This window comes from Bufo gargarizans, chromosome 7 (assembly GCF_014858855.1).
Source record: "Bufo gargarizans isolate SCDJY-AF-19 chromosome 7, ASM1485885v1, whole genome shotgun sequence".
Taxonomy (NCBI): Eukaryota; Metazoa; Chordata; class Amphibia; order Anura; family Bufonidae; genus Bufo; species Bufo gargarizans.
In genome coordinates this window covers 153,643,467-153,666,519 of record NC_058086.1, presented here as the reverse complement: position 1 = coordinate 153,666,519, position 23,053 = coordinate 153,643,467, and the positions used below count along the sequence as shown (strand labels likewise).

Genomic DNA, 23,053 nt, shown 5'->3' with positions numbered 1-23,053 from the left:
TAATGCCTGTAGGTAGGGACAGACATTTACAGAGAGTCCTGACCTGGAACCCAGCCTACTTTACCTAGCTACTTGAAGTTCAAGTCCCTAGGCAGCAATACTGCAACTGGTCGACAATCCCTATGCTACTAAGGTGCAGAGTCAGACAGACACCAAGAGACAAAGACAACACACAGATATAGTCATACGAAAATATGTCAGAACCAGGCAGACAACGCAGTACAAAACAATATAGACAGAGAGTGGTCAAAAGACAAGCCAAGATTAAATATCAGATGGGATACACAGTAGAAATCAAGTGAGACAGAGAGTGGTCAAAAGACAAGCCAAAGTCAAAAGCACAAAATAATTTAAATGAATCCAAGAACTCGGAACCGAACTAGTGAGCCCCCCAAAAAACTAGTACTAGTATATATCCAGGAAGGGGTTTAAATAAAACACCAAGTCTCAGGATCAGAACCTGATAGGTCATGACTCAGCACTTCATTAGTCAGAACACTAGCACACAAGAACAGAACAGCTGAGTAATCAGCCCACTGCTAGACTCCACCAGCACACGCCCGCTGTGGGGGGAAAGAGTATTCTATGCTGTTGCTAAGGATGCTGTCGTATCACCAGGGGGCATGGCTTAGCAGCGCATCTCTCCCAGCGTAGTTGCTCCAAGGCTGGAGATCTCGCTGCTGGTGCCCGAACAGGTAAGTTTGTGACTATTTATTTTTGTCAATTTTTTGCTAATTTTTGCCACTGACATATATAGTGTTGGGTAAATGAGTGTTTGTGTTAACATTTAAAATCACACCACATCATTGCATCTTTTATGCTTTATCATATTAGAAAAACTTCCAAAAATTATCCTTTATTGGGAGCAAATGTTGTTTGAACCCACATGGTGTTACGGGAAAAAGACAGTGATTTGTTGGGACTATACATCCAAAAATTAACAGTTGCAAATCCCTGTTGGTTATGCACACTCACATGTTAATGTCAGAAGAAAGACTGGCTTGTTCTGAAAAAGTATCTAAAAATTATGCATTATTGGCTGCAGAACGTCTGCCCGTATTTATACATGAACAAGTATTATTTGTCAGAAGAATGAGTGGCATGTTCTGAACAAGCCTGGAAAAATTCATGCCTTTTAATTGGGAGCAGCAGTACCGAGTGGCTGTGGGAAGAGTATGGTAATATTGGCGTGTGGTTGTAATAGTAGCAGCAGATGTAGCAGCACAACATTTAACAGTTGAGGCAGTAGATGTGTGTTGCAGTAGATATGTGTAGCAGTAGTAATTGCGACTGTTTAGCAGTAATGGAAGTGACAGTAGGGGATAAGCAGCAGGGAATAGTGTTAGCAGCAGCATCATCATCCATACAGTACAAAACACGAACGTAGGCAGGCAAACAGCACAGTAACATGATGGCAGCAACAGCAGTAGCAGCTATACGGTATGGAACATGATGGTTGGCAACCAGAAAGACGTTTTCAGTTTTATGAGGGTGGCAGCAGTAGTAGCCACACGGTACAGAACATAATAGAAGGTAAGCATACAGAGGCAGTGGTATGATGGGGCACTGTTAGCAAGGGCAGATATACTCATTGGCCTCAGTCGGAGTAGTGTGAAAATCCTCATGTATCCATGCCTAGTTCAAGTGAGGTTTTGTACCCTGGTGGATGGCAACTTGGTCCATTTGGGTTTCACAACCCACCCTGTTTCTCTAATAACCCTCTCTGAGATGAAATTGGAAGCTAGGCAAAAGAGAAGAGAGAGAGAGCATGCTGGGCCAGTTCAGGCCACTGTTCCAGCCTGCCTACCCAGAAGCCCATGTGGTCAAAGAACACGGTATGCACCAGAGAAAGGCCAGAGTCCAGGTAGGACTGAACCTGAGTGTTAAGGCGGTACATTACCCATTTGCTGATTTGCCTCAGTCTGGTGTAGCATATTGAACATTTTCTCCAACGTTTTGATGATACCGAACTGACTGCTGGTGCAGCTTCTGCTGCTTTTGGTAGCAGAGACAGCAGAAGGTGGGTGACTGCGAAGGATGGAGAGAGGCCTCAGATATGTGGGTGTCAGGTGTCAGCTTGCCAAAGGCTGTGGAAAACTGCATACAGATAATAAAGTAATTTGGCCTCACTTTCAACAGGATGAGAACATTCCCCTATTTTGCTTTGCTAGCAAGGGTCTAACTGCATGGCTATCCTGTGACTGATACGCTTAAGAAAGAAAGCGCACAGCTTGCCATTCTGGCCAGAGTGCCGAAGGAGCCAGTTCTGAGATGATTAGGTGTCATAGTCATCATTCTCCACCTGCTCCTCCTGCTCCTTCAGCACCAACTCCTCCTCCATCTGACTTTCTTCTTGTTGGTTCCCAACAGCTACAGGGTAAACAACAAGATGTGTTTAATGTTCTTCTACTGTGTCCCTTGTTGCAGGAGAATCTTTTCTAAGATAAATATCAGGTTGAATACATAGTTTTTACTGCAGTTTTCCCTACTGACACATTTTGTGGGCTTCAAAATGTGACCGGTGTCTCTGATGAGCTGTCAATGTCAGACCTCAAAAACAGCAGATGCAGAGATGGTCTGGTGCACAGCAAAATTATCCACTGCTTATAGCTGCTTGTGCAGATGCTCTAGCATGTGCAAAGTTGAATGTCGCTCATTAAGCATTGTAATGGTAGACAGTTCTGTCGCTGCAAGTCCACGTGGGGCATTCCTTACCATATAAGAATGCAAGGACAGTCGTCTGGAAATTGGCAGCACCTTCTGCAAGAAAGTGTACTTCTCTAAAAAGTGTTGCATGACTAGGTTCATCATATGCTCTAGTGTTGATCGATCACCAAAGTGCTTGGGTGCTCGGGTGTCATGGCCTTTGGTGTGTGCCGTGACATTGTTGCCTTGCATGTTGTTGCCTCCGGCAACGTGTATTTGTTATGGTGTTTTCCCTGCTTTGGTGTGCACAGGGTTAAGGTGTGTGTGGTGGGTGTGACCTCAGGCCTCCTTATATGTTGACGTGGTGGAGCATGAGGTCAGTTTGTATTTTGTTGTCAGCTTGGTGTGGAGCTCTGCTCCTGGGCTGTTGTTGATTATGTCTGTGTGAGCCACTGTTATTTATTATATAGTTTTTTCTTGCTTTCCCTCCTGCTTGCTTCTGGTTACCCTTCCCCACCTCTGGTGTATGTTGTATGGTGTGGGCCTTGTTTGCTGGTGTGTGTGCTCCTAATGGGGCTTGCTTTCCTGGAGGGGTTTAAGCAAACAGCTAGACTGAGTTTCCGGTCCATCTCGTCGGCGACAGGTAAGTCCTGATAACTTTTGTTGTCTGTTGTCTTATGTACTTACCTGTCGTTTGGCTGTGGCCCTGTCTAGTTGGTGGTCAGTTGCTGGGCTTTAGGAGACACCATTCATCCGTGGTGAAGGATGAATGGGTGGTCTCTGCCCTGTCTTCAGGATTAGGGCACAGCAGGGATTCCCAGGGTCCTAGGTCGGTGAGCATGAGCCCCCTTACTATCTGAGGCGGCTCATGCGCTAGGAGTCTAGGGAGCAACTTGGGTTGCATTAGGAGGTGACTTTCTCCCTGTTCTCTGCTACCTGGCTAGTAGCCACCGCTATTGCACGGCGGGGGGTTTCCCCCACGCCCCGCCGTGACATCGGGCTGAACACATCGGGATGTTCAGGTGCTCTACAGAGCATGCTGTTCCGGAACCATTTCGGTGATGTTTCCATTAATTTCTGAACTTTTCCTATGCTCCTCTTCAGAGCAGGGGGTGCCTGGTTTAATGGGAGAACGTGAGCATTGAACCAGGCACCCCCTGCTCTGAAAAGGAGCATAGGAAAAGTTCAGAAATTGATGGAAACACCACCAAAATGGTTCCAGAACAGCATGGGGAGGATGCCTGGATGCATCTTGGACCTCCAGGTCGCTGCTGGGAACTATGTTGTCCGAGTAGTACGCCACTTCTACAGAATGACAATAATACGCACAAAACCAAAGAAAAAAAATCGATTTTAGAGGAATAATTATTAGGAAATATTCTTTCCTGTATATTTACATGTATATAGAGTGCAAGTGCTGCCAAAATATACAAACAAGAGGCACTCCGATACAACCTGTATATCACATAAAGGAGAGCCTCATTCACATCGTGGTACAATTGTTCATGTAGTGGGACTCCTAAACTTATAAAGCCTATGCACTAAGTGAAAGGGCTGCCAAAAATTACAAGGAATCAGTACTCCAATACATCCTTTGTTACACATAAAGGAGGGCATCATACACACCCTTGAAAAATTATTATTTATGGCCTGCTGGTGACCCTCTAAAACATTAGGGGTTGGGGACTGCTGCTGAGCTGACCATGTAAAAAAATTTGTGGGTGAGGGCCTGCTGCTGATCTGACCATCTACAACATTATGGGCGAGGCCTGCTGCTGCTTTAATCCTTTAACGAGGATCTATTGGAGGGCAAGTCTGATGCTAGCACCCATCTCGATCTTGGAATTCACAACTTTCACCCAGTGTGCCGTCAGTGTGAGGATTGTGTTGACCAGTCTCTTGAATAGTGAAACTGGACTTGTAGGTGAGGGTCTGCAGGTGAGCTGACCCTCTAAAACATTTTATGCGAGGGCCTGCAAGTGAGCTAACCCTGTGAAAGATTGTAGGTGAGGGCCTGCTCGTGAGCTGACCATCTAAAAGGTTGTAGGTGAGGGCCTGCAGGTGAGCTGACCCTGTAAAACATTATAGGCAAAGTCCTGTAGGTGAGCTAACCCTGTAAAAGATTGTACGTGAGGGCCTGCTGGTGAGCTGACCCTCTAAAAGGTTGTAGGTGAGGGCCTGCTGGTGAGCTGACCTTCTAAAAGATTGTAGGTAAGAGCCTGCAGGTGTGCTGACCCTCTAAAACATTATATGCGAGGGCCTGCAGGTGAGCTGACCCTGTGAAAGATTGTAGGTGAGGGCCTGCAGATGAGCTGACCCTGTTGACGATTGTAGGTGAGGGCCTGCAGGTGAGCTGAACCTGTAAAAGGTTGTAGGTGAGGGCCTGCAGGTGAGCTGACTTTCAAAAACATATGGAGGGCCTGCAGGTGAGCTGACCCTCTAAAACATTATACACGAGGGCTTACAGGTGAGCTGACCCTCTAAAAGTTTGTAGGTGAGGGTCTGCAGGTGAGCTAACCCTCTAAAACATTATATACGAGGGATTACACTTGAGCTGACCCTGTAAAAGATTATAGGTGAGGACTTGCTAGTAAGCTGACCCTCTAAAAGGTTGTAGATAAGGGCCTGCAGGTGAGCTGACCCTGTAAAACATTATATACGAGGGCCAGCAGGTGAGCTGACCCTGTATAAGATTGTAGGTGAGGGCCTGCTGGTAAGCTGACCCTCTAAAAGGTTGTAGGTGAGGGCCTGCAGGTGAGCTGACCCTGTAAAACATTATATGCGAGGGACTGCAGGTGAGCTGACCTTCAAAAACATTATATGTGAAGGCCTGCAGGTGAGCTGACTCTGTAAAAGATTGTAGGTGAGGGCCTAAAGGTGATCTGACCCTGTAAAAAATTAAATGCGAGGGTCTGCAGGTGAGCTGACCCTGTAAAAGATTGTAGGTGAGGGCCTGCTAGTGAGCTGACCCTCTAAAAGGTTGTAGGTGAGGTCCTGCAGGTGAGCTGACCTTCAAAAACATTATATGTGAGGGCCTGCTAGTGAGCTGACCCTCTAAAAGGTTGTAGGTGAGGGCCTAAACGTGATCTGACCCTGTAAAAAATTATATGCGAGGGCCTGCAGGTGAGCTGACCCTGTAAAAGATTGTAGGAGAGGGCCTGCTGGTGAGCTAATCCTCAAAAAAATTATATGCGAGGGCCTACAGGTGAGCTGACACTGTAAAAGATTGTAGGTGAGGGCCTGCAGGTGAGCTGACCTTCAAAAGCATTATATGCGAGGGCCTGCAAGTGAGCTGACCCTCTAAAACATTATATACGAGGGCTTATAGGTGAGCTGACCCTCTAAAACATTATATACGAGGGCTTATAGGTGAGCTGACCCTGTAAAAGATTATTGGTGAGGACCTGCTAGTCATCTGACCCTCTAAAAGTTTGTAGGTGAGGGTCTGCAGGTGAGGTAACCCTCTAAAACATTATATACAAGGGTTTACAGGTGAGATTATAGGTGAGGGCCTGCAGGTGAGCTGACCCTGTAAAAGATTGTAGGTGAGGGCCTGCTGGTGAGCTGACCCTCTAAAAGGTTGTAGGTGAGGGCCTGCAGGTGAGCTGACCCTGTAAAACATTATATGTGAGGGCCTAAAGGTGAGCTGACCCTGTAAAAGATTGTAGGTGAGGACCTGCTGGTGAGCTGACCCTCTAAAAGGTTGTAGGTGAGGGCCTGCAGGTGAGCTGACCCTGTAAAACATTTTATGCAAGGGACTGCAGGTGAACTGATGCTGTAAAAGATTTTAGGTGAGGGCATGCTGCTGAGCTGACCCTCTAAAAGGTTGTAGGTGAGTGCCTGCAGGTGAGCTGACCTTCTAAACATTATATGTGAGGGCCTGCAGGTGATCTGACCCTATAAAAATGTATATGCGAGGACCTGCAGGTGAGCCGACCATGTAAAAGATTATAGGTGAGGTCCTAAAGGTGAGCTGACCCTGTAAAAGATTGTAGGGGAGGGTCTGCTGGTGAGCTGACTCTCTAAAAGATTGTAGGTGAGGGCCTGCTGGTGTGCTGACCCTCTAAAACATTATATGCGAGGGCCTGCAGGTGAGCTGACCCTCTAAATCATTAAATACGAGGGCTTACAGGTGAGCTGACCCTTTAAAAGATTATAGGTGAGGGCCTGCTAGTGATCTGACCCTCTAAAAGTTTGTAGGTGAGAGTCTATAGGTGAGCTAACCCTCTAAAACATTATATACGAAGGCTTATAGGTGAGCTGACCCTGTAAAAGATTATAGTTGAGATCTTGCTAGTAAGCTGACTCTCTAAAAGGTTGTAGGTGAGGGCCAGCATGTGAGCTGACCCTGTAAAACATTATATGCGAGGGCCTGCAGGTGAGCTGACCCTGTAAAAGATTATAGGTGAGGGCCTAAAGGTGAGCTGACCCTGTAAAAGATTGTAGGTGAGGTTTTTCTGTTGAGATGACCCTATAAAAATTATGCGCGAGGGCCTGCAGGTGAGATGACCCTGTAAAAGATTGTATGTGAGGGCCTGCTGGAGAGCAAGGGCATTATTTGCGACGAATAAGCATGTTGATATGATGGAAGAGGAGGAGGAGGATGAGAAAAGGAAGATTCAACCATATACCCTTTTTTGTGTTGGAAGGGGTACATGGGAATACAGTGTATTCAGTACATTATAAACAACACATTTAAAGTGCCTTCCTCTGGTGGAGTCGAGAAGTCAGGGGCAATTCAGGCCTTGTTCTTTTTTATGAGTCAACCTGTCAGCATTTTCAGTTGACAGGCGCCTACGCTTATCTGTTATAATGCCACCAACAGCACTAAATACAAGCTCAGACAAAACGCTGGCGGCAGGACAGGCCAGAACCTCCAAGGCGTAGAGCCAGTTCGTGCCACGTGTCCACGTGCTTGGACACCCAGTAGTTGTAAGGCACTGAGGGATCATTGAGAACGCTGACACGGTCTGCTATGAACTCCTTCACCATCTTCCAAAATTTTTCCCTCCTTGTGGCGCTAGGCCGCACATCAGGGTGAGGGTGCTGGCGGGGTGTCATGAAACTGTCCCAGGCTTTGGAGAGTGTTACCCTGCCTCTGTTGGAACTGCTGTGTGTTCCGCTTGTCTCCCCTCCTCGCTTGGCAAAGGAACTACAGACTGTGCCGCCAGCATTGTCAGATGGAAATTTTGGGAGCCTTTTTTTAACAAGGATCATAAGGTATTGAACCGTTTTTCTCATCCTCTCCACCAGAGGAATGAGAGATGAGAAGTTCTCTTTGTAGCGGGGGTCAAGAAGGGTGAACAACCAGTAATCCATGTTTTCTAAAATGCGTATAACGTGCGGGTCGCGGGAAAAGCAGCTCAACATGAAGTCAGCCGTGTGAGCCAGAGTACCAACAGGCAATCACGCTCAATCTCCTCATCCTCTTCTTCTGCCCACCCATGCAGAACAGATGGAATTAAACTTCCATGGGTACTACCCTCTGTAGTAGAGGCAACCGTCTCCTGCTTCTCGTCCTCTTCTTCATTGTCCACTTCGTGCTGAGAATACGAACTGAGGGTGGTCTGGCTATCACCCTGTGTAATTTCTTCCCCCATTTCCTCTTCCACATGCAAAGTGTCGTACTTAATTGTGAGCAGCGAGCGTTTGAGTAGACACATAAGTGGGATGGTTACGCTGATAATAGCGTTATCGACACTCACCATCTGTGCTGATTCCTCAAAGTTTCTTAAAACCTCACAGAGGTCAGACATCCATGCCCACTCCTCGCTTGTGAATAGCGGAAGCTGACTGGAAAGGCGACAACCATGTTGCAGCTGATATTCCATTACTGCCCTCTGCTGCTCACAAAGCCTGGCCAACATGTGCAACGTCAAGTTCCAGCGTGTGCTCACGTCGCACAACAGCCAGTGAGCTGGCAATTTCCAGCGCTGCTGCAGCATTGACAGACCAACTCAAGTTGTCGATGACTTGGGGAAATGTGCAAACACACAGCGCTACTTCACCAGTAGCTCAGGCAAATTGGGGTAGGTTTTGAGAAACCGCTGAACCACTAAGTTTAAGACGTGGGCTAGGCATGGGATGTGTGTGAGCTTGCCGAGCTCCAAAGACGCCACCAAGTTACGGCCATTATCAGACACAACCATGCCTGGTTGTAGGTTAAGTGACGAGAGCCACAGATCAGTTTGGTCTCTTTTCCCCTGTCACAGCTCTGCAGCGGTGTGCTGTTCGTCACCTAAGCATATTAGCTTCAGCAGGGCCGCTTTCCCACTGCAGTGCTACACTGCTTCCAGCTATCGACTGATGACTGACTGGCGCTGCACACGGATAATTCGGAGGAGAAGTGGGGTTTGGAGCCACTAACATACTGTAGGTGCGGGTGGAAACCATGATCGACGTAGGGCCTGCAATCCTTGGCGTTGGTAGCACCTGTGCCATCACAGGGTACAACTCGCTCCCGGCCTCCACAACATTCACCCAGTGTGCCATCAGGGAAATGTAGCATCCCTGGCCAAATGCACTTGTCCATGTGTCCGTGGTTAAGTGGACCTTCCCAGTAATTGCGTTGATTAGGGCACGTTTTGATGTTACGGGACACATGTTGGTGTAAGGTGGACATGGCACTCTTTGAAAAATAGTGGTGGCTAGGGACTGCGTAATGCGAGACAGCTGCTGACATCAGGCTGCAGAAGGCCTCAGTGTCCACAAACCTAAATGGCAACATTTCCAGGGCTAGTAATTTGGAAAGCTGTGGGTGGGTGGCTGGGTATTTGCACTTGTGTTCAAAGGCCTGGGGTGGTCGCTGATGGTGCTTGCGAAGGTCCAGGTGCAGAGCAGGAGACATCCGGGCCTGTGCCTTCGACAGGGGATTGGCTAGCACATAACATAGGAGAAGAGGAGGCAGTGGTGTGACCCGCAGACACAGATTGTGGACCCAGGCGTTCGTCCCACGCTGGTGGTAAGGTTGCTAGTGTTCACGCCCCGGCTCATTTTGGTATGGCATAGGTTGCAAACCACTATTCTTTTGCCGTCTGCACTTCCCTCAAAAAAGCGCCATACTGCGGAACACCTACCCCTTGGCAAGGGAGATTTCCGCAAGGAGGTGCTCCGTGGAACAGTTGTGGACATGTTTGGTGTGGCACACCTAATCCCTTTTGCCACCCCACTGCCTCTTCCACCCTGTTGATGTTCTGCAGATCCCTCCCCCTCTGTACTGCTGTCCTCGCTCGGCTTTCCACCTTCCCAGGTTGGGTCATTGACTTCATCGTCCACCACCTCCTCTTCCACTTCCTCACTCTGCTCATCCTCCTGACTTGTTGACCTAACCACAACCTCAGTGATTGACAACTGTGTCTCATCCTCTTCATCAACCTCTTGAGACACTAATTGCCGTGGACTTATTGGCAACTGTGTCTCATCATCATCCACCTCATTAAACAGTAATTGCCATTCCCCACTGTCATCTTCTTGTGACTGTGGATGCTCAAGAGCTTGGGAATCAGGGCACAAGATCTGTCCTTCTTCAAGCGTGCTTGGCGAGAGGGGCAAATCAAGGAATGGTGATGAAAAGAGGTCCTCGGAATATCCGAGTGTGGGATCACTTGTTTGCCCAGACTCTCCATGGTGGGAGGAAGGAGGATCAAGACTGGACTTGGTGGAAGACAGGGTGGTGCTTAACCGACTGTAAGCATTATCTGCTGCAATCCAACCGAGCATCTGGTCGCACTGGTCTGACTGGGACATAAAGCTAGGTATCGTGGATGATTGTTTTTCTTGTGCTCTGGCAGCAGGCTCAGTTTCAACGCTTCCAGGGCCACAGCCTCTGCGTGCACCATCAGCATCACGGCCACTTCCCTACCTCTTACTGGTCGCCTTCATATTAAATGTTATATATGCTTGAAAGTATGTCACATGTACAGTAGCATAGGATTTGGAAGTGTATGCGGCCAAAAATTTCTAAAGGTATTTTAGATGTGGAAACGTCACACAGGAGATATCCCGCAGATAATGTCAATGCTGTCACCAGCAGCTAATAAAAGATGACAGGGAAGGTCACAGGTATTTAGGATGAGGAAACGTTATACAGGAAAGGTACCACCGGTAATGTCACTGCCCGCAGTGTCTATGGAAAAAGTACACTGCATGTCACAGATTAAAAAAAATCGGCGCACATGTTATACTGGAGATGTGCCCCTGGTAATGTCACTGTCAGAAGCGAATACCGTCTATTGACAAAGTGCGCTGTATGTCACAGATTCATGTTTTTAAACGCACACGTTACACTTTAGATGTGGCACTGATAATGTCACTGTCAGAAGCGGACACTGTCTATTGACAAAGTACACTGTATGTCACAGATACATTTTTTAAACGCACACATTACACTGCAGATGTGGCACTGGCAATGTCACTGTCAGAAGCAGACACCATCTATTGAAAAAGTGCAATGTATGTCAGACACATTTTTTAAGCGCACACGTTACACTGCAGATGTGGCACTGGTAATGTCTCTGTCCGCATCGGACACCGTCTACGGAAAATGTACAGTGGATGTCACTGATATTTTTTGGATGTGCACACTTTACACTAGAGATGTGGCTCAGCTAATGTCACTGTCTGCAGCGGCCTAACTATTGCACGCTATTTAGCGTAGGATGCGCTTAAAACAGATATTGCTGCCACACACAATAGTCCTTAAAAGGACTTTTGGGTCTGTAAAGTTTTAGCTATTTTGCGCAGTTTGCGCTGAAAATAGATATTGCTGCTGCCACACACAATAGTCCTTAAAAGGTCTTTTCGGTCTGTAAAGTTTTAGCAATTTAGCGCAGGTTGCGCAAAAAATATAGAATGCAGTTACCACACACAATAGTCCTTAAAAGAACTTTTGGGTCTCTGAAAAGTTTTTGTAATAAAAATATTCTTATATCACTCCCTACACTGTCTGTCCCTTCCTCAGCACAGCTCTCCCTGACTAAGGCCTCTTTCACACTACCGTTTTTTGTTTCCGTTTGGGGGGCGATTTTTGCGTTCCGTATACAGTCCGTATACGGAACCATTCATTTCAATGGTTCCGGAAAAAAAAAACTGAATGTACTCCGTATGCATTCCGTTTCCGTATTTCCGTTCCGTTGAAAGATAGATGTCCTATTATTGCCCGCAAATCACGTTCCGTGGCTCCATTCAAGTCAATGGGTCCGCCCAAAAAATTGAACACATGCGGAAATGCATCGGTATGTCTTCCGTATCCGTTCCGTTTTTTCTGAACCATCCATTGAAAATGTTATACCCAGCCCAATTTTTTCTATGTAATTACTGTATACTGTATATGCCATACGGAAAAACGGAATGGAAAAACGGAACGGAAACGGAAACAAAAAAACGGAACAGCGGATCCGTGAAAAACGGACCGCAAAACACTGAAATAGCCATATGGTAGTGTGAAAGAGGCCTAAGACTGAGCCGAACATGAGTCATTGGGTACTATATAACACCCGATAACACGTTTTGGCCAGCCAATCACGGTAATGCCAGCAGCCAACATGGCTACGGCATTACAGTAAGGGCAGTACTTAACTGCACGTTTATTGGCTGCGAACTGGTGTTCGGCTGAGCATGCTCAATCAACACTAATATGCTCCATTCAGGGAGAATGTTATTTTCCCCAAATGAACCATGGCCATCATAATCTTTCCATTGTTGCTGACCACCTTGCCCCATTGGATTTGGCAGGGAGACAGCTAGCAGGATATTTGCTGCAAGATGCAGACTAGCTAGTGATTGGGTGTGTGGCTACTCTCACACATTTGATAGAAGGGAGAGTGGGAGCATAACTCTGACCTGCTGCTGTTGGGGGCAGGAGGATGTCCATGGAGGAGAAGGAGGCAGATAACACCAAGCAACAATGATTTTGCTACTGAGAGAAATACATGTGATTTATACTAACATGAGTGCACTGATTCCAAATATGAACTCGAAATTTGCCTAAGATGTCTAGATTTTAACCCCTTAAGGACCCTGGGATTTTCCATTTTTGCATTTTCGTTTTTCACTCCCCGCATTCCCATAGTCTTAACTTTTTTATTTTTCCATTCACATAGGCTTATGAGGGCTAATGGTTACAACGATACCACAGTTGTATAATTTTTCTTTCGTTTTGATACCCCAATTTTTTTTTTAAACCTTTGAGGAAAAAAAAAAACCTTGCTGGCTAAATTTAGACCATTTTCTACACCTAAAACAGGTGTAGAAAATGATAAATGAGACGGGCCTACCGGCCTGTCCTCTTCAGCCCGCTCGTGCCACGCCCCCCTTTTTTAGACCTGACGTAATCAGGGAAAAGTCGCAGATTGCGGAAAACTGGCATATATCACTTAGTAAATGCCCCCTATAGGTTTTATTATCCAAATAAAATGACAAAGATACAAAATAAACGACGATAACAAAATGTAAACAACTAAAAACTGTTTTTAAAAGTCTGTATAATGCATTTCAGGGCTTGGACCCTTCTTCAGAAGCTGAACTGTGATATGTCATATTGAGCTCTTTACCCGGCCCCTCCTAATTCTTGTATTTGCCACTGTCACTACCGTTGCCCTTACTGCCACCAATGTGGGTACAGGTGCCATTACTACCACCACCACGAACACAGCTATGCAAGGGGTTCCCCGACTCCCCCTGAATCTCCTCCTCAGAGCAGCGCAAACACTTCTCACACAACTCATCAACAGGGAGACTCTCTGACTATCTTCCATAGTGCATGGTGGGGTTTTGTTGCCTCTTCTTAGGAAAAAAGAAGGTGCCCCACTGGAAGGGGACAGTGATGACAGAGCACATGCAACTGAAAGGCTTCTCTGTGGTTGCAAGGAGGAGAATCAGGGGAAATGCTGACCCTTGGCCCCAAGGCATGGTGCTAAACAGAGGTAACCGCCACATCCTGCTGTAACTGAGAGGAGAAGTAAGCCATCCAGTTCACAATCTCAAACCTCTTTATCCAATTGGGGTGGAGTTATAAGAAACACCCTTAATTCCTACACAGTTTTATGGGTTTAGTTTTTACAGCATTTTCTATCTGGTAAAACTGACCTGTTACTTTCATTCTCTGGGTCAGTACGATTACAACAATTACACATATGTGTACTTTTTTTAGCATTTTAATACTCAAATAAAATTCTGACTTTTTTTTTTCTTCTTTGCATTACCATATTGTGAGCCCCATAACTTTTTTATTTTTATGTGGGTGACATTTTGAAATACCCGACAGCCAATGTGAATCTAAGTGAGGCGGTCAGGAAGGTCATAAACACAACGCACACCGCTATTGCCATTAAAGGGGTTCTGCACTGTTCTCCTCTGGATAGATCATTAGCATCTGATTGGCGGGGGTCCGACACAGGGACCCCCGCCAATCAGCTGTTTAAGAAGGCAGCGGCGCTCCAGCAGCGCCGCGGCCTTTTCACTGTTTACCGCCGGCCCAGTGACATCATGACTAGTATCACTGGCCTGGGCAGGGCTAAGCTCTATTCACTTGAATGGAGCTAAGCCCCGCCCAGGCAAGTTGATACTAGTCGTGACGTCACTGAGCCAGCGGTAAACAGTGAGAAGGCCACGGCGCTGCTATAGCGCCACTGCCTTCTCAAACAGCTGATTGGCGGGGGTCGCGGGTGTCGGACCCCCGCCGATCAGGTGCTGATGATCTATCCAGAGGATAGATCATCAGTTTAAACAAAGTGTAGAACCCCTTTAATAATAGTAATAATGCAATGATTGCAGTGACATGTGGTTAAACTACACAATCTGTTGCAGTAATACTGGCCTTCACTAAATCTCAGATGTGACAATGCAATTTTTTTTGTAGTGATGTGAAAACTCTTTTAAAACTATACACCGTGATGGAGTAATACCTTCACTAACACAGTTATAATTTGCGTTACTGATATCAAATGCGACTTAGTTGCTGTATTCTATCTACCCATTATCTTTGCTACAATGTACAAAGTGTTCAGTAATACGGCTATCATAAAGACATTATGATTGCCATATTATTATTGCGGTTAAATAATTGAAAGTTATTTTTACAAGGAATAACGTGTTCACTAAAATTCTAGTGTGACAATCCAATATTTTTGCTGTGATGATAAACTTCTTTTGAACTAGACGCAGTGATGCAGTAGTGCCTTTACTAACATGGTTATGTAGAATGGATCAGCTAAACGGTCTTTTTTAAACAAGCATGCTCCACAGCGGGACGTGAACAATTCACAAACTGCTAAATTTTCTGAAATACTGCCACCCTAGGCCCCAAAAAATCACCCCTTTTACCCATAACAGTGAGGGATATGTGTGCAGCCTATCACACACCATAAATACCCACCACGCCATCTCTTTTATGATCTATGCGCTGCTGGTGTCGAAAATGGTAAATGGTTATAATAGTATGACTCGACTGTGTATGTTGACCAAAATGGTTGCATTAGAAAACTTGTGCTAGGTATGATATAGGCTCAAAAATCTTATATTATAGAGCAAAATAATACATTCACCTGTATAGACCGTTTAATAATATTTCCATCACTTGCTGTCATTGAACTGAAGGCATCAATTAAACCATTTGCATCCACTTTATCTGAGCATAAGAACGTTTTTCCACCTGAAAGAAATCCAGAATTGCATTATTCCTCTGTGCACAGATTATCTGTCTGTAGAAAACTATATGTATGGTACTTGCTATTAATGAGTTGCCATATTTTATAGACAATAGTATTCCTTGGACTAAAAGACACTCCCCATAATAACGGTCACATGCGCACAACCATATGTTCGGTCTACATCCGATCTGCGCGTTTTGTGGATCAGATGCAGGCCCATTCTTTTCGAAGGGGGCACAAAAGATGTGGACAGCACATGGTATGTTCGTTCTGGAGTGCCACAAAAAAGATATTTTGCAGACAAAGATAGGACGTTTCTAAAAGAGTTTAAAGAAAATGGAATCCATGTTTTGCGGATCTGCAATTTGCGGACCGCGAAACGGATAAGGTCATATGCACAAGCCCTAAGAAGCATGAAAGAAGAGAAAATATTTTTTTTTACTATACATTTCCAATGGATAATATTCAGATGATATGGCACATATACACTACCACAGTACCCCACAACATTGCCAGTCATGGAGCCCACACTGAAATGCCAGCACAGTGCCCCACCACATTGCAAGTGGTGTGGAGAAGAAGGAGTAAACGAGGCTAGACAAAGCGCAGACCGCACTGAACGGCCGTCGCTGCTCTCTGATGTTGCCCACATACCTAAACTGTATGGATATTTCATTGCAATAAAGGATTGCAATTTTGTTCAAGTGGTGAGTGTTGCTACTTTCTTTCTTCTTATGGAAAGGGTTAACAATGCATCTGCTCTGAACTGTTAAAGAAGAACTCCTGCAGATATAATACTAATCTCCAGCAATATTCTTGCAGTTTAACATGTTTCATCCCAGCTTAGTAGCATCCATATATTTTGAACCCATTCATCATGGCAGCTGTGTCATGTGATCCCTGTCTGACTACCAGCCCAGAACTAGTCCTTTGGTAGACCGCAGGTCGGTCACTACTGTGGGTAAAGTATGTGTCACGCCCTGCGAGAGGCCTGAGAAGATCTGACAGACTTGCTGCACATTAGTCTATCTGACAGATTGTTCTGTTTCTCAAGGTTGTGGTTTTGGGCAGGATCCCACCTCTCCACAGGTTCTGCTCATTAGTTATTTAGTAGGCTAGTTATACCTGCCTCTCACTATAGCCCTTGCAGTTTATATTTGCTTCTGGAGTTCTCAGTTGGTGTTTGGTGGATCTCCTGCTCCCCGTCCGTCTTAAAACTAAGTCCCATTCCTTCCCTTTTGTTGTGTGTTCTGGCTTGGCCTCAGGAAGACTGCTGGCTCCTGCACCTTGCGCTAGGAACCGGTTGTCTTATATCCAGCTCCCTAGCTGAGGGTTTGTTTCAGTTTCAGCTAGGCTTAGGTTCCAGCTCATGAGCACTTCCACCCTAAGGATTTGCTCATGTTGTTAGCAGTCAGGGAAAGACTCAGGGATTGTCAGGTGGTGACCTTTCCCTGTTCCCTAACTTTGAGGCCTAGTCTGGTGTTCTGTTGCTTTAGTTGTATTAGGTTTGCTTCCCTTCCCCCACCTACCATGACAGTAGTCACATGATGCCGAGAGAGGTGATGGTGAAAAGCGGCATTAAAGAAGTTTCCTGGGATTATCAAATTGATGACCTATCTTCAGGCCCATATGATAGCAGCTGTGCTTTGTATCACAGCTCAGGACCATTCACTTGAATGGGATTGAGCTGTTCCTAGGGCATTATCAAATGTGATCTGAGTATACCTTAGAAAGGTTAAAACGTAACTTTTAATTAGTTATTAAGATAAATCGGATGGTAATTGTTTAAAGGAATAATAATGGGGGTGACTAGGTGTAACTAGGTCAGCGTATATTGATTCGGTTCGCTGGGTATGTCTAATAATCAATGTTGGTGGGTGTCTCCTAAGTATCTCTACAGCCTAGATCTGCTGTCCCTAAAAGAATCTGGTCTAGAATTGGGGATACTAGCGTGGCTGTAGTTGGAGCACCCGGCATGTGACCTATAAAAGGGACGTTACTGGTCTACAAAGAGACCTCAGCGCTCACTGAGCACCACAGTATCTCCATACAATGGATCGGTGGGGGTCCCTGGAGTCTGACCCCACCAATCTCATATTGATGACCTATCTGAGAATAGTGTTGATCGCGAATATTCTAATTGCTAATTCTTATCGCGAATATCAGCACTTCGAGAATTCTCAAAAAAAAATATATATATAGTGCTATATATTCGTAATCGTGAATATTCAAGTTTTTTTTTTCATCAGTAACCTCCCTTCTTGCTTGTGGGCCAATGAGAAGGCTGCAATATCTTTGTCAGAGCTTAGCAACTTCCCTAGCAACCAATAGGAAAGCTGCCTACCCCTTACTATATAAGAAACTCCACAGCAGCCATTTACTGTAGATTTTTGCAGTTCTGAGAGAGAGAGACAGCAGTGTCATTGCTGTGCTCTGTGCTTTTCTGTGTCATTACATTAGATAGTTATTTAGCTTATATGTATAATACAGATAGTTAGTGGGAGATAGTCAGTGTAGGTTATATCCTGATATAGTGTAGCTGATAGGCTCCAGTGCAGGGTGTTAGGTAGTGTGATAGCTTCTGCTGTCCATACATACATGCTACAGACATAGTGCTGGGATGTCACAACAATACATAGTGCACCAATCAGTAATATGTACTCAGACCTGATAAAATGTGAAGTTGCATGTATTGCGCAAAAAATATGCGCATCATTAGTGCTGATTTGCGCAATAGCAAAAATAATGACTGGAGATCACGAATTCTAGAATTTGCAAACTTATTGTGAATATTATGTGAAAAATGTGTGAAATATTGCAAAAAAGAATATAGCCTATGCCGCTCATCACTATCTGAGAATAGCTGATCAATATGATAATCCCAGAAAACCCCTTTAAGGAAAGTGCTACATTTTCTTTAAAGCAGTTCTGTGTCGTATGTTTCTATGGTCATGTACTTGCATTTTATGCCAGTTTTATGCCAGTTTTCTCGTGGTCAATATAAGCAAGTTTCCAGTTTACAGAAAGTGTAATATGACTCTGCCAGTCTTAGTAAACCTTCTCCATAGACTTTAGTGATTGCCTGTAGCAGTTACATGACTAGTTGTAGACCATCATCAAAGGCGGTCCTGTGGGTACAACCCCTTTAATATAGGACTCTTAGATTTCTATGGCTGCCATATTATGCCTCCATACAGTACAACTCAGAGGTCATGTAGTTATATTCCACTAGTAGTGCATGAGATCTAGTACGAACTGTAGATTTTTTACAGTGCTCACCTGTAGTTTTTGCAATGTCTTGAAGTTTTGGTTCTTCCCTAGGTCCGACGAATATGACATGAATTATGGCACCGCTCGCTAAAATTTGTGGGACGCAAATGTTGGTATCAGAATTGTCTTCTCCATCTGATAGTAATATGACTTCAGTTCCATCAGATGAGCCAGTCAGTCCTTTATTTACCTGTGTGGTAACATGGGATATAAAGGATACATATTAACCATTTCTTTTGTTTTATATGAAGAATATAACATTTAGAAAATAATTTTTTTACTCCTTTCTCGTTCAGTTTCAGAAGTGAACCATAGTTAACCACCAGGTCACTGCATAGGTGTCCATGGTCCATATCTTTTGTGTGTTGGACACTAGTGATGAGCAGAAGCGGCAATATTCGAATTCGCTATATTTTGCAAATGTTTTGTAGAATATTCATCATATAATCGCAAATTCAAAATTATATTCATGATTGAGAAAATCGGCAATGTATTATTCGCGTAATGCGCGCGAAATACAGGTGTGGGTCACTTATGCTACATTTTTCAAGCTGGTATAAGTTTCCTGAGACGGAAGAAAATGGTTGGCACCGGCAGAACATTAGAATAGCTTTTTATGCAGATAGAGTGCTCCAATATATTTGCCCTTGTGAATTTACGTCAATTAATGATGCGCATATTTTTTCGCAATATGTGCAACTTCACATTTTTAGCAGGTCTGACTACATATTACTGATTGGTGCACTAAGTATTGTTGTGAACTTGTGACATCACAGCACTATGTCTGTAGCATGTATGTATGGACAGCAGAACCTATCAGCTACACTATATCACTATCTAACCTTCACTGATTATCTCCCGCTAACTATCTGTATTATATATATATGTATTAACTGTCTAATGTAATAACACAAAGCACAGAGCACAGTAATGACACTGCTGTCTCTTTTATAACTGCAATAAACTTTAGAAAATGGCTGCTGGGGAGGTTCTTATATAGTAAGGAGTAGGCAACTTTTCTATTGGTTGCTAGGGATGTTGCTAAACTGTGACAAAGCCTTCTCATTGGCCCACTAGCTAGAAGAAGGGAGGGATGATCACCTGATGTGTACTGTGTTAAAAAACAACAACAAAAAATAAAAATATTCGGCATTACGAATATATAGCACTATATTCTAAATATGCCAATATTCACGATAAAAAAACAAAATATTCGCGCTCAACACTATTGGACACCTCATGGGCTGTCACATGGGTTTATTTATTAAGACACATGGGGTTACTATAATAATAACCCCCATATGCCTCAGCGTATAACAAAAATGAAGCACAGTAGGGTTACTAATGTGAGACACACGCAGGTACTAAGTTAGTAACCCCATGAGCTAGTAAACCCATGTCTTTTTCTAAATAATAATGCCTGTAAAATTCCCACAACCTGCACAGGGTACAGGGGAGACAGAGAGGGCACAGACAGGATGGAAGCATGCCGCTGATGTCTTTGTCTGATACAGTAACACATTTCTGCTGCCTTTAAATACCCCCCTTTCTCATCCCTTTTTACTTCCCTCCTGCTGTCTCCCTCAACTTTTATTCAGTAGGTGGCACTGATTGGTCACACGATGGAGGAGAAACATTTCCCCCTGTTGCAGCAGTACCTACACGTTAATGTGTTTTGGCACTGAAAGCATGCTTAGGGCATATTTGCACAATGACGTTGTGCTGTAGAACTACTGTGTAGTCGGTAAGTCAAAGTTCTCACTCCGACTCCGACTCCTGCTTTTTATCACACTCCAACTCAGACTTCACCTTCAGCTCCTTTATAAAGTCTATTATGAAAGTAATCAGGTTACTTAAAGGGGTCGTGTCACTTCAGCAAATAGCGTTTATCGTGTAGAGAAAGTTAATATAATGCACTTACTAATGTATTGTGATTGTCCATATTGTCTCCTTTACTGGCTGGATTCATTTTTCCATCACATTACACTTCTCGTTTCCATGGTTACGGCCACCCTACAATCCATCAGCGGTGGTCGTCCTTGCACACTATAGGAAAAAGTGCTGGCCTTCTTGGTGTCTGCGATAATGGGAGCTTACATAGGCTAGTGCTTTTTTCTATAGTGTGCATGTACGGCCACCACTGATGAACTGCAGGGTGGTCGCAACCATGGAAACAAGCAGTGTATAATGTGATGGAAAAATGAATCCAGCCAGCAATATGGACAATCACAATACAGTTAGTAAGTGCCTTGTATTAACTTTCTCTACATAATAAGTGCTATTTGCTGAAGTGACAAAACCCCTTTAAACCATATTTATTGGAATACAATTTCGGAAATTCGTCATATTTTCTATATTCTTGGTAGTAATAGGAAATACACTATGCATTTAAAAATGGGAACTTAAAGGGGTATCCAGGAATAGATATTAATGACCTATCCTCAGGATAGTGTTGAGTGTATCAAAGTTACCAATTCTGATGCTTAGTGGTAATAAATAGATTTTCCCTGAAATGGCAGTAAAAATGAAAAAAACTTTTTTTTTTATCTCATCCATTTGAGCGCAAATAGGCCGCCACAGCCATCTTGCTTGAAGATCCCAAACAGAATCTCGTGCGCGGTGAAATACGAGGTCACCATGCCGGCCAATGTGATGACGTCATCATGCGCTGGGGAAGATTTTGCACTGCATCTTCAAGCAAGATTGCCATGTCAGCCTCTTCATGCTCAATTGGATGAGTTAAGTACAATTTTTTTATTTTTTTTTAGGAGAAACAGGGGTCTAATGACAGGGGTCAGCGCAATTGCTGTTCCATGTCATTGCACCCACTACTTACAAAAAAATGTAAACTTCAGCGAAGCAGCCAAATCGAATTTTTAAGAACTTCGTCTAGTTATCTTAAATAAAGTATTTTTTTTCTGCATTTGCCTACTCAATAGTAATAGGACAGGTCAGGGTTAAACACTTTGATTCAACCCCTTTTTGGTTTTCAGGATGAGATGGTCCACCTGGTCCATTGATTTCCAGTGGTGCTACAGAGAGGATCTATGTTTTGTGAGTTATTCAGAGCTAGGTCCAAGTCTCAGTAAACCATCATATCTGAGACTATAACTACTCAAATTGGCTATTCCACCACCAATAGTGCTACAGAGAGAGAGAGAGAGAGAGAGAGAGAAAGAGAGAGAAAGAGAGAAAGGAAATTGGAAGGTCTAGAATCTGCAAGGCCATGCATTCGAATCAGACAGCAAGGTATTGTGCACTTTTATGCTAATTCACCTTTCCACAATTTGAGACAAGTTTGGCCAGTCACGTCTTAAATCTGTACCCCTCAGCTGAGAATTACAGAACCTATACAAAAAATACATGCCTAAGGTTCACCAGACAGACTTTAAAAAGACAGAGAGAAGGAATACTACAACCCCCATTATTGCTGCTATCCATCCCTACATTTCTATTGCAAAAGAATGGTGGACTACGGTTGGAATTGTGCCTTTATACTGTTAGAAGACATACTATACCTATTCTGTACTTTAATAAAAACAGATCTCCTAATTTGCACAAACTGGCCTGGTCACTGACTTCATCACCATTCGCCGGCAATTGCACCTGCAATCCACACCCATGGATCACACCCTGACAAAATGCTTAACACCAAGTGAAATTAAACTACCACCAGGCAGGAACCTTAACACCATGGTGTGCCCTTAGGAAAGGAAGGGTACATCCTCCGATCACTGCACAGCCCTAGGTAGCATTGGTGTAAGGATTGCCATTGTGATCTATGTGTACAACCATCCTTGGTAGGGTAATAACTACCACTCTTATCCTCCACTGCCACTGTACCCGCAGCCTGCGTCTGCTATAGAAAGAATCATTCATACCTACTCCTCACTTCTCTGGTCCTGCACGTTGGTTTCCATCTGTCTATCTTCTGGTCCATAGTTTGTTTACTTCCTCTCAGGCATGGGGATGAACATCTGCTCCGCTGCTGCCAGTGACAGGCTTCACAAGAGATACATCACTGACAAAACCAGTTTTTGGCTGCAGTGGATTAGAAGATCATGCCCATGCCAAGGACTAATTAAACAAGCCGCAGACCAGAAGATGGACACACGGGAGCCAGCACACAGGACCAGAGCAGTAGGGAGTAGGTAAGCATGATTTTTCTATAGCAGAGGCAGGTATAGGGCACTTGTGAAAAGTCACTTACTCCTGGACAGCTGCTTTAATGCTGTCTTTCTGTTCTTTCTAGCAGTTCTGAGATTACTACAATCATGCCCAGTAGTAAATGCCCTCCCCTGGTCTTTAGAGGAAGAACTTACCACTATGCATGTGCAGCACAGTTTCATGCATTGTAACTAAGGGGCCTAAGTTACGAACATGCAAACATATGGTGACATTTGCGCCCGCCATATTCTTTTACATTGTGAAGAACTTTGACCCGTGACACATCCATCAGGTGGTACAGGACAGCCAATTGAGACGTTTCA

At 44.4% G+C, this 23,053-nt stretch overlaps 1 protein-coding gene across 1 annotated transcript in view; it reads right to left on the bottom strand.

The window, feature by feature from the left end:
• Positions 1–23,053, bottom strand: part of LOC122943846 (calcium-activated chloride channel regulator 1-like) — a 154,531-nt gene that overhangs the window by 32,987 nt on the left and 98,491 nt on the right. Inside the window, exons 8-9 of the mRNA XM_044301921.1 lie at positions 18,573–18,753; positions 15,189–15,295 (exon numbers count right to left, since the gene is read on the bottom strand). Of these exons, the coding sequence (XP_044157856.1) occupies positions 15,189–15,295; positions 18,573–18,753 (288 nt within the window). The remainder of the gene's footprint in view (positions 1–15,188; positions 15,296–18,572; positions 18,754–23,053) is intronic.